Source organism: Channa argus, chromosome 19, assembly GCF_033026475.1.
Source record: "Channa argus isolate prfri chromosome 19, Channa argus male v1.0, whole genome shotgun sequence".
NCBI classification, from domain to species: domain Eukaryota; kingdom Metazoa; phylum Chordata; class Actinopteri; order Anabantiformes; family Channidae; genus Channa; species Channa argus.
Window position 1 is genome coordinate 6,151,740 of NC_090215.1, and position 12,857 is coordinate 6,164,596.

Sequence of the window (12,857 nt, forward strand, 5' to 3'; positions counted from 1 at the left end):
TCAGATGTTCAATCAAGAGAATGCATGATTTTCTGCTTTAAATATATTGCATATTGTATGATTACATTGGTGATATGGCATGGCCATGAATGACTGTTTTTACAACTTTTGTCCACTTTTTACAATGGACATTTCATTCTAAGCTTGAAATCAATATGCCCCAAATCATTCTTGAACATGGTAAAAAAATTAAGTTCTCAATCTAAGACACTGTAAGCAACACACACAGTATTATAACAGTTATGGTAAAATATTGCACATATTTCCCCCTGAGCTGCAAATATGTTAATAAAGGAAGTAATACAGAAAAGATTCTATGTGAAAATGTAATTCAGTTTCAGTGAGACTAACATCCATAAATTGTTATTGTTTGTGGAAATAAAGTCCACAGTAGCACTTATCCACATATCTTCAGTTTGCAGGAAATCATTTATTCTAATGTTGCAAAATAACAATGTAGCAATGTATCCAACAATTATTTTATAATTGATATGAGTCCCTAAAATTACTTTCAAAGCATCTGAGGTTGGATATAAAGTTGTAACTGTCATGGATCCATATGCGCCAAGTCTCATAAAGCAGAGAAATGCATTTCCTAGTGGAGAACTCATATGTACAATTTTCCTACATGGGAAGTAAAGGCATCACCAGCCCTGCCCTCTGAGGCCCAACAAGCCTTTCCTTAGTCAGGGTGAAGACAGAGACACGCAGAGACACAGCCAACACAGGTAAGAGCAAAACTTTAAATAAGACATGTGGCTTATAGTCAAAGCAAAACAGTAAAATGAGTCATTAAAAAGTCAAATATGACAATGAGATGCAGGAATAACATTGTATAATAAGTTTTTCTTTAAATAATATAGGCATTGGATACATTTGTATAGTAATGTACGTATTAGACAAACTTTTCTTATATTTTTTAATCTGTTGTTACTTCTTTAAAAGAAAAACAGAACAGAAACATTTAGTGTCAGATGAAGCAGCTGAATGTGATGTGTTATCTCAGTGAGACTGTTGAATGCATTCTCTTCTGTGTTAGACTGATAACACTTGTTACGCCTTTTTAGCGCTTGAACTGATGAGAGTGTGTCAGCCTCTGTCCACCCTGTTGTCAGTGAGTCAGCTGCATGCTGGACGTCCACATGGACTTCCCATTTATACATAATCTAAGCCACAATTTTTCTTTAGCTGAGTGCTTTACATCTTATCTAACGTTACATTAAGGTTATGATGGGGGTGCCCCCCCTCCTGCTCCCCCTGAGTCTGCGTCTGCAATCAGATCAGTGGATCTGGTCAGTTCACCTTAGCCTATGCACATACAGTGTAGATATGGTGTCTGTCTTTCCTCTCTCTGTTTGCTGTAGGAATTAGCAATGTGGCCTTCATACTTCCTACTGGCAGCAGTGACTGGTAATATGCACCTAGTAAAAGGGTATAGTAATGGGAAGGTGACTGCTGCCTGTGGCGACATGGTTCCTCAGCATGGTTATGAGCCCAGCCCAGATCCTCCTCCATACAGCATCACTGTGGACAAATCCACATTCAGTCCCGGTGACAACATCACAGGTAGCCCCATAAAATATTTACAGTCAAATATGGCATCACATTCAATAAGATCACCTGTTATCTGACATTTCTCTTTTCTCTCATTTTTGCATCCTAGTATTTTTAAAAGTGGCCTCCTCCCACTCAACTTTCTTTAAGGGATTCCTGATAGAAACATGGGATGCTGGGAGCCCAGAGGTCCCAGCTGGGGGATTCTTCATCCTGACTGACCCACATCAGTCACAGTTGCTAAAGTGTGGCCAGGCTGAGGTACTGAAGACAAGAAAAAAAATTAAAAGAAATAATATTCTATACACATTAGCATATAGCTGGTGTCCCACATGCAGGGTTGGGTTAATGGTGGAGTGAAGAAGGACAACTTTTATTGGGATTGAGCACATACAGTTATTGCATATACATGTTGCAATGAAGTTTTTCTCTGCATTTAACCCATCCCCCAGGGGGATCAGGGGGCAGCACCCAGGGAGCCTTCGCTGAGTGTCCATGAGCGAGACACTCGCAGGCTCCTTGCGTGAGACACTCAGTGCTGGCTCTCTGGGTGTCACCTGGGATTTGATCCTGCTGACTTCTGCATCCCATCTTGCTGCTCTACCCATTGTGCTACCAGGCTGCCTAAGGCAACTGCAGCAGATCCACAGGGGCTCCTTCTTATGCTATGTTAACATTAAGCTGGATACATTCTAAAACACTGCTGGTGCTCAGATTGTTTCTGCATTCACTGCTTACTTGTTTTGTATGTGAGCCATGGATGATAATGTAGATGGTGCATCAATAGGTGCCTTTCACTGAACATGTATTTCTTATTATGATTTGACTGAGGATTTTTCCAAATACTGTTGCTATTGCAAATCATTTTCTAAAGATAGGCTCCTTTCCGTTTCATCTCCTCCCATCTTCATCAAATTCAAACAATTTAAAAAACGTTTTTGTCACATGTCCCCACAGTTAACATGGTGTGACATACTATGTATTTTCCATTCCCTTCAGGACTTTCCAGACCATTTTGTGATTGTTGTGACCTAAAATCACCCAAACATCCCAAATACCTGGAGAGACTGGATTCTCAATTTACTGTAGAAAAACATAATACAGTCTTTGTCCTTTCGGCTTATCCTGTGAGTTCAGGGTCGCCACAGCGGATCATTGTCCGCATGTTGATTTGGTGCAGTTTTTACGCCGGATGCCCTTCCTGACCCAACCCAAACAACATAATACAACACAGAATACCTGTTCTTTGCTGCTGATTTTTTCTTTGGATATGTTCTTCTGGCCTTATCCATCACCCACCCAAAAAATGGCAATAGTTCAAATGGGCAGAAAATGCGACATACCTCTGAAATTACTGTAAACCTGTGAAAGAAACCATCTCTGCTGATGACAAGCTGCCCCATAAATCTTCTGAGCCCCCTAAAAGTGCAAAATGCTGCTCTTAGCCTCTTAATGCACATAATTATTACATACTGTCAATGACCAGGTGTGAAGCTTCCACCTAAGTGAAGATAATTATTATCTGCATAATGAGGTTTTTCTCATTGCGTGTGTTTTGCTGTTAATCCCTGTCATTTAAAGGGATCTGGTGTGAGCCACAAGAGTAGTGCAAAAAAGACTCACATTCAAGCTGTGTGGCAGTCTCCAAAGAACCCTCCACAAAGAGTCCAGTTTCTGTGAGTATTAGTACTATCACTGTACTATGGGTATCACTGTACTATGGGGGTTGTCCAATAAAAGGGTTACACAACAACTAGAATGTTTGGAACCTGTTGTTATCCTCATTTATTTTGTTTTATGCTTTAGTTTGAACTCAGTCTGTTTTAACACTACAATAATCTGACAGATAATATTTCAATACAACAAACGTTGGGTCAAGCTGTGTCTGATTTGTTGTCACAGTGTAACAGTCGTGCATGAGTACAAAGTCTATTGGGTGAGGATTGCTGGTCCTGTGGTGTCTCTGAGGGAAGGGACTGCTCTTCCAGTCACTGCTGTTCCTGCTCAAACCACCAGCCCCACTGCCCTGTCTGCACCGGTCAGTGTCTGACACCATCATAGAGAAACCAACAATAATTACACAGGTTTTATGTGCACTATGTGTTTGCTGACCACAGTTTCTGATGAACTACATTTAATCTAATCTATATTGCCTACTGTACATTTCCATGTTATCACATACCTAAAAGGTTACAAATATGATAAAATGCACTTTTATTTATGTCGTTTTAAACATTTCCACACCATGACAATGGAGGTCAATTAATGCTTGATTTTAGTGCATGCAGCTATTTAATGTAAATGAAAACCCTGGAGCATATATATAGACCATATATAAGAAAACTGCCCAAAAGTTCTGTACATCATAATAAATGAAAACTGACTACAAAAACAACTGACTGAACTGTTGTCTCCTTCTTCCTCCATAGTTTAGTTCAGAGGGCTGCAGTCATGGTAAATCCTGCCTTAGAGACCCAGTGGGCTGTCAGCCAGAGTCGGACCCCCACTGTTTCTTTTTGTCGTTTACTACTGATGAAGCAGGATGGAGTGTGATGTTTGAACTCAGTGGGCCTGCTGAAGGCTACATATCCCTCGCCCTGTCTTTAGACAAATGGATGGTGGGTCTCAGAGCAATGAAATCAACACATTGTCAAAATGAGATCATTATGACCATGTCTGTTGCCAATTTATTTATACAAATAAGTTGCTTGATCCTATGTACCGCTGCATTGTTGTGTGTTACCAGTGTATAGACCTGTACATTTCTGCACCTTCAGGGGAACGATGATGCCTATCTGTGTATAAATGATGGCAGCAGCATTATCATCCGTCCTGCTTATGTTCCTGGACGAACACACCCTGAGCTGGCAACGGAGGTACAATCATTTATTCATCAGGTGTAACAGTGGCTGTTATTTCATTTAAATAAACAGCCAGTTCTCAGTGAAGTGATGACCTCTCTGTTGTCAGAAGGATATCTGGGGTCAGGCCTGGAGACTGGCTGATGGGGTCATCCAGTGTCGTTTCCATAGAAACATTATCCAACCTAACAGGTTCAACTTAAACCAGAGCTACTTCCTGTTTCTTGCACATGGTAGATCTGACCAAGGTAAGACACCTGTGTTAAACAAAAAGCTGCTCCTGACTATACGTTAAATTAAATTTTAAGTATTAACAATTATGCTCATTCTATTTACTACTAGGTTTCTTTCCAAGTGAGTGTTAACACAATTGTCTTCAGACACGTTGTATTTTAATGAATAAAGGTTGACAGTTGTAGGGAATAGTGGATGTAGTGTACACACAGTGCATGTCTGTAAATTAATATACTGAGAACCTTCTCTGTTTTCTCTGTAACACAAACTAAGTGCTTTGAATTTTTATTACAAATTTAGTTTGAAAAAATAAAACCTACAGATTTCAGTGGTACATTCATTATCATCATGTGCGATTTGCTGAATACATAAACAACATTTAGAATTAAAGTCACTTTAAATTTGAAAAATGGGTGTGATTGGCAGGTAGAATGGTGTAATGTTAGCAGTAATGAAGGTATTTTACTGGACTGACCTGGATGACTGAGCTTTGACCTGTCATTCCATGTTCCAATCCTCATTCTACAGTCATGAGTTGTGGATAGTGATGGAAAACACGAGATATCAAAATGAGTGTTTTCCATAGGGTGGGAGGACTCACAGTAATACACTGGGTAAAGAGATATTGGAGTAGAGTCATGACTCACTTTCTTCAAAAAGAGCCAGTTGAAGTAGTTCATGCATCTAAACACCTTTCGACACTTTCCACTGGCAGTTTTCCATTTTCATTACTTTTTAAAATGGCCTCTTTATGCTACTGTTGCTGCTAAACATAGAACGCATAGACTGGATAAATATAAGCTGATTTTCAGATTCTTTTCTTCTGCATTCTATATCGCCACCTGATATTTGTCAGGGTTTCTTGTATCTTATGTGTTCGATATTCCAGTTTGCATGTTGAGCTCTTGAGCCCAGTCCCTATAGATTAGCTCTCTGGGCATCTGCTAGGTGTGATGCGGTTTTATGGATGGAAACACTCTGAACAAGACTGAGGTGTCTTGTTCACACCTTCAATCATGTGTATTTCAATCTGACTATTCATGCCTTCAATGAAAATCCTAGCATGAGTCAAGTCACTGAGAATAGCATACATTGCTTCCTCTTCAGCTACTGCTGGAAAACAACGTGAAACATCCAAAATTCTCATCCAAAATCTTTTTTGTATGTGAAAAATGTGTACTTCTTTGTAACATTGTTCGAATATTAACTTTGCCCACCACAGGTTTCATCCACAGACATGATCGACAACCTCTCATCTCCACCAATCAGATTGTGATTACTGGTCATCCCCAGGATCTAAGTGGCTCCCGTTCCCCCCTGCTTATCAAGTTCCATGGTTGGTTGGGCAAACACCTTCTGTAACGTGCATAAAACTTGATATTTCACATACAAGTCCAGTCAGTGTAGAAACTTTTTCCACTTGTAAAAGTTCAAATATATACACACTTACTTTTTGGTAGCACTAGCATATGAAGGTGAGCCTTTGGCATCATTGGCCAGGCAGTTACCTTGCTGCAGACAAGGAGAACTAGCTGGTTGGTCATGTGACATGGTGCTACCAGTCCTAAACGCTAGGCCCTACAATTTTCTTTGCCCTACAGAGTTAAAAATACTTCATTAAAACAGTGCAGCCATAGTAGTTTTCGTATTTGCAGTAGCAGCAGTTTCACACTGGATCCTAACTCTTGAGCTTTGCTGACCCATCCCTCATCCTTACATACTTTTATGGGTCAAAGTATTATTTCATGTTATCCTTACTACAGTTGGTAGACGGAAAAATTATATCTTTTGGTCATGTTTCGGTGCAGGTACAAACGACCCACCGGACAGCCTTACAGTTCATTCTTTTTACTTTCAAGCTCTAAAAAAGTGATTTAATCACAATATCCCGCACGTACTGTACTTTTTTTTTCTGGTTGTGAAAGTTCATCCCATAAGGTTTTGTTACACCCTCCTCCCAGCTGCAACCTAGGCCCTCTTTGAAACACGGTATTCAGTTGGATTACAAGTAAAAAAAAATATTGTTCTATGGTTTGGTTTTACATTGAAAGTAAGCAGAAAGTAGATATTATCTTCAGTTTGTGCTATTTTGCCACCAACAATAGCTGACCAATCTCAGCTCCTGCTATATCCACACAGTATCTCTGTAGAATCCACAGCTCAGACCTGCAAGAGAAACTAGTTGCAGACAAAGATGGTGGACTGCTGAAGTACTTAAATATGACCAGTAACAAAATGTTTGTAAATACTTGTTTTAAATCCAAGAATAAATTCAGATTCAAGACTTTCTTCAAACAAACGTGAATGCTGTGATCAGAGTCTTATATATTTAGTTCACATATTGACCACTTCACACATTTTAGAAGATCATTTTAAATACTGTCCCCTATATGCGAACTGTTTTATGGTACCTGATCTATGTCCTCACAGGGATGTTAATGCTGACTGCCTGGATGTGGATGGTGAGCACTGCCATTTTCATTGCTCGCCACTATAAACATTTATGGCCCAACACAAATCTGCTGGGACAAAGGCTCTGGTTTCAGGTGAGGGCACAAGTTACAATGACAATAACCAAATCCAAACATGGGGTGTGTTCTGTTATGGATTTCATGTATTAAATAATTGACATAACTTTTCTGAACAAATTCTTGATTTGCTGCTTGGTCTCCGATGGAGCTGGTAAGACTACAGTGACCTTTCTCCCGGTTTTTCTCTCTGTAGCTCCATCGAACCATGATGGTCTTGGCTGTGGTCCTAACTGGTGCGGCCTTTGCATTGCCTTTCATATACAGGAGGGGATGGAGTAAGGTAAGTGTGTTGTGTTGTGTTGTTTGTACCCCCTCCTTGCTTCTCCACCTGTCTGTCCATCTGGCTCATTGGCTTTTTCATTTGGAGCCTGTCTTCGATGGAGTTGTCTACTCTGCACACTGGATTTTGGATATAGCAATTTTTGGCAACTGTTTGCTCTCACATTGGTTTGATGTTTAATAATTGTGATGATATGATCTACTTTTTTTTTTCTTCCTCAGTAAATCAAACTTTTATACTCTTGAGACATTGTGTATTTGCCCCTTTGAGCTGCACTGCAGCGTGTATGTGTGTGAATGACTCAGCCGTATAAATCACATGCGGTGTGGATGACACAGCGTTGAATCCATCCAAGCATTTGTTCATCCTGACTCACTACAGAGGCTGAGCTTTCAGGACTGACACCAACAGATTCTATCTCAGGGTCCCCCCCCCCTCTGGGTGCGCAGCTTAATTATTAATGTGATAACACGGTTAGATATGCAGGTATGTGGTGCATCCTATGAATGTACTGGCTGGATTGAAGGTAGATTGCATGCAGGGTTTCAAGTTTCCTTCCTTTAATGTCAATTTTGCATTAGAGTCACATCAAGTTAATTCCAAGTTGTTTATAATAAGTTTCTCCCTCGGTAAAAAGCAATTTTAAGCCATTAAGTATGACATATACTGTGTGCTTATTTACAAAACTGAGTATCTTGTTACCTGGACTTCCAGGTGTCATTGTGGAAATATTAGACAACAAGTGAACATTTTGTCCCTGAAGTTGATTTGTTGTGAAAGCAGAAAACATGGGCAAACGTAAGGATTTGAGCAACACTGAAAACGGCCAAATTGTAATCATGATGCTAAATGACTGAGTCAGAGCACCTTCATTACTGCAGCTCCTATATGAGAGGTCTGCAGTAGTCCGAACGTGCCAAAAGTAGTTTAAGAAAGAAAAAACTATTTTAATTAACATCAAAATACTTTACATCAGAATAATTTAAGAGACCATTTTAAATTCAACAGTACTTTTAGCCCAAAGGAAATTTGATATTAGCTTTTATTGTTAACCCTGGGAGTAGGAGGAGAAGTGGACTTTCACACTGAGCAGTTTGATAAGTGCTCATTGGCTCACAGGTCACACTTAAGCATTTGCTTGACGTCAGTACCTGAAACAAAGACACTGTTCTTATTTTCACCCCTTGACATCAGTGCTTCACATCTCTTGTTGACTGTGGCCTCTAAGTGTCTGTCTTTCCCCATGGTATGCCATCCGGACAGACTGACTGAACGTTGCACCAAGAAACCAAAAACTACCTCTGAGTTCTATCTAGATTTTTCAGAGAGACAGTTCAAACAGAGTCAAGTGCTTATGGCCACAAAGTGTGTACTGAGGTGTATTCTCTTTGCTCCTTTCTCTTCTCTGTCGTGGAAACACTGAATGTTTAGATATCACCTGCTGCCTCTGCTGGCTTTCCTCCTCTTCATAGGGCCTTTTAAAATTAATATACCTAAAAAAAAGACTGTGTTAAAAATGTAATAATTCTTGCAAATTAATGTATTATTTACAACTTATTTCTATTAAATATGGTAATTTTAAGAGCATGTTCACGGTATTTTCATTCACATTTTCCAGATGCCACACTAAAGCCAGAAATTCGCTGTACTTCTTCTCTTTCCTTTTAGCACGCAGGCTCTCACCCATACATAGGCTGTGCTGTAATGGCCCTGTGTGTCATCCAGCCAATTATGGCAATGCTCAGGCCAGCCCCGGAAGCCCCCAGGTTAGACCTCAGACCACATTTTAATAACTTAATGATTCGCTCATCGCTGTCTCAAATAAGTGGATTTTATCCTTATTCAGTCCTGAGAAGTAGTCATAGCATGTACCTGACAGGTACTGTGTCTTTGCACCTGCAGGAGGATCATTTTCAACTGGCTGCACTTTGGAGCTGGCACTGCTGGTCAGATACTTGCTGGTAAGAGGACTGAAAACAGTTAAGCTAGAGAAATTGTATGTGAAGTGACTTTAAAGGGTTTTACTCACATATTATTTTACAAACCCTATTTCCAAAGTGGTTGCAATGCTTTGTTAAATATATATAAAAACCTTTTTTAATAGTAAACTGTACAAAGACAACATGTCTTGCATATTAAAACTGAAAAATCTGATCGTTAAACATTTACCGTAGCACCATATTTTTTAAAAGCTGGGATTTGGGAATATTTTACTATTGTATGGCATCAACTCTTCACTCAGCAACAGTCTGTGATTGAGAAATAAGATTACTAGTTGCTATAATTTGGGAAGCGAAAATATTTCTATTACAATGATCCAAATGTTTTCAGTGGGTACCAGGTCTGAACTACATGCAGGCGAGTTTGCACCCAGACCTAAAAATGGTCATACAAACATAAACAAACTAAAAAGAAAACCTTGGCGGGCCCATTACTATTTAGCAACAAACTTCCAGCAAACATATATCTTAACTGCAACAATCTTCCTGCCACGACCAACTACTCCTGACATTTTACACTGGAAGTCCAACTGAAGCAAACAAGATTCAAACTGTGATTCATTTTGAATCACATCAAATTAGTTACATTTTAAATTTCATATTGCCCAGTTCCGCGAATCACAAATTTAACTCAATGAGCTTCGTAATTTGTACAACAACACCATTTGTCCTTTGATATAACTTAAAATAAATAAAAGAATATTTAAGGTACTTCCCTGAAAATCAGAACAACTTCTCTCTATTTCAACTCAACATGGTAGAGTCCAATTTCCCCCTACTATAAAAAGCCTTGGAATTTCCCAATTCCCATTTGATAGTCTTGTGCTGCAAGCTGGTGGTAAAATGTAGCGTAATTGTATGTTTTTTTTTCTTACTGTGTAAATGATGTCTTTCTCTCTCTATATATCTATCTATCTATCTATGTTTATCTATATATAGATAGATATATATAGATATATATAGATATAGATATATATATACTGTAGTGTAGCAGAAACCACCTTTTTCCAAATATTTGAAACAGTGAAAATGGCGACATCTGCTGGATAAATCATTAGTAATATATGCGAATGGGCAAAAGTAAATTATAAATTATTATCCACAGAAGTAAAATAGAGCAGTACGGCGTAGCTTGGGTACACATCAAGAGCAAAAACACATCTATTGTGCCACTTGATTGAAGACAATATTAGAATTGGAGGTAATGTGACCAATAAGCAACCTCTGTAGAGCCAGTCCAACAGTGTCCCCATGTAATATTGCTGCTTGTTTTATGCTATGAAATCCCCCACATCACATGCTGACTTGTCCTCTTTCCCTTCCAGTGGTGTGTATGTTCTTGGGTGCTTCTCAGCAAGCCCTGCTGTTAGCCAGTCTCTGGTCTCCTGCCATGCTGACTGGCTGGTTGTGCTGGATCGCGTTGGCAGACATGCTGTTGCTGATCCAGTCCTGCAGACTAAGAAGCAGAGGTATCATAGCTTGTGTTACTGTTAAGTGACCGAAAAATTAGGTGCAAGTTGAACTGATAAATATTTTTGAAAACTTACTTTACGTACCAAACTCATAATTTTTGTGACTCTACTGAAATTAACTATTTTGTTTTTAATGCCATTGTGAAGTGGGCTTAAAAAAGTATCCAGATCAGTCAGCAGGACCCACTGATGCAGAGCTGAATGCTTCCTGCCACTTGTGAACACAACATATGCTTTTCCTTTTCTCCTGTTAGCAAAGGATTAGTTCTGTGTGCTTTTAGTAAACAGTTGATATTACTTGTGCTGGTGCAGCCAGAAAATCATTCTATACCAAAGCATTTGACTAAAGCCAAAAGCGATTATAGTGCGTGTGTCAGTGTGGGTGTATTTATGTAGGTGTAAGTAAATGAAAATGCTAAACAGCATGAAAAAAAAAAAAAAAAAAATATATATATATATATATATATATATATATATATATATATATATATATATATATATAACAAACATCTCTAACTAAAGGTCCATATGTCCACAGGGAACAAGAGTGACGACAAAGACATTTTGTTTGCTCAGTCAGAAAGGCAGTATGGAGAGGTGAGACTTGAACCCACACTTCACATTCTTTTTTTTGCTTTACTTTATTCATTGTCATCTTAATATCTTATTCTCTTTCTGTCTCCATTGAATCTTCAACGTAATTTCTTTCAGAATTCACAACTCAAGAAGATGGTGTTAGTGGTCTTCCTAATAGGAAATACAGGGTTCCTCGCTGCATTTATAAATGCCATTCGAAGTCTTTAATTATCACCAAGAATCATCTATGAGATTAATTGTTTGCTATAATTGCTGGAATTCAAGGATGATTCATATTAGGGTTGTCACTTGTTCATTTTAAAATATATATATATTTAAATTTAACCCCTATGTATCATATTATGTGTGTGGAATGCATAAATCTGTTTATCAAAGCTACCATATGCATCTTTTGACAAGTAAGCTAGTGGTAGCAGAGACTCAAACCAGTCCACTCTGCTCTGCACCTCAAGTATTAGTGGTTAGAAAAATACAGAAATTGTCACAAAACGAACTGTACCAGTCAAGGCAAACTGACCTACTCTGACTTGTTAGCAGGATGAGCCTTGCTCAAAATATTTCTGCATTGCTGTGAGGCTGGGTCACAGAAACCTTTCAGTACTTTCATCTCTCCACTTTTTGACGCTATGTACAGACATTCGCTTAAAAGGATATTGATGCATATTTTCACACGTTCTGTGTTTTGTGTTCTGTATTGTTATGGTTTGAAAGGTGCAAAACACCCAGTACTACCAAACTTGAAATACTAGTGCATTTAAGAAGTCTGGTCTAATAACATACAGAGGGTAAAGAAAGGATCAAATATCCTGGCTCTAATTTCCCCCACCAAAAAAGTCTTTGAACTCCCACCCTGTAGCTTTAACGTGGATTTTATCCTGTGTTGATTTACAGGAGTTGAATTAGCCATGTAACTGACAGAACAGAGTATTTAATTACAAATAATACACATTTTGTAATTTTACTTTTCATTAACACCACAATTAGATAATTAAAATCAAATCAACCCTGTCATAAGGGTTAAAATCTGATTACTACAGGTGAAAATCTGATTACTTGAACTGAATATCAATAGGAATAGTCCTATTGATATTCATGTTGCCAAGAGAAATCATATTTTTTAAAATATTACAGTATGATCTTTTTCTTTTTACACTAGTTTATAACAAAAATTTCACTGGGACATATGATGACCATATTCAGTTAAATGTAATGAGCAAATTTTTACTCCGCAGCACTGTTATATTGTATTAGGATAATTCAGCAACCTCTCTCATGGATCACCAAGGATTACGATAAAATGTAATTTATATATTTAAAAGTAATCTCAT

At 38.5% G+C, this 12,857-nt stretch overlaps 1 protein-coding gene across 2 annotated transcripts; it reads left to right on the forward strand.

Moving 5' to 3' along the window:
• The first annotated feature begins 647 nt into the window (after window positions 1–647).
• Window positions 648–12,848, forward strand: frrs1b (ferric-chelate reductase 1b). Of its 2 annotated transcripts, none has more exons than XM_067486422.1 (16): window positions 648–728; window positions 1,365–1,566; window positions 1,664–1,815; window positions 3,136–3,230; window positions 3,457–3,592; window positions 3,984–4,172; window positions 4,332–4,430; window positions 4,525–4,663; window positions 5,872–5,985; window positions 7,080–7,195; window positions 7,374–7,460; window positions 9,129–9,226; window positions 9,363–9,421; window positions 10,786–10,929; window positions 11,471–11,529; window positions 11,644–12,848. In XM_067486422.1, exons 2-16 carry the CDS (start codon window positions 1,374–1,376, stop codon window positions 11,734–11,736), a joined length of 1,773 nt encoding a protein of 590 aa, XP_067342523.1. In that variant the 5' UTR covers window positions 648–728; window positions 1,365–1,373; the 3' UTR covers window positions 11,737–12,848. The 2 variants fall into 2 exon arrangements, with proteins under 2 accessions (XP_067342523.1, XP_067342524.1); XM_067486423.1 differs by having other exon boundaries at window positions 4,528–4,663.
• Window positions 12,849–12,857: the final 9 nt, after the last annotated feature.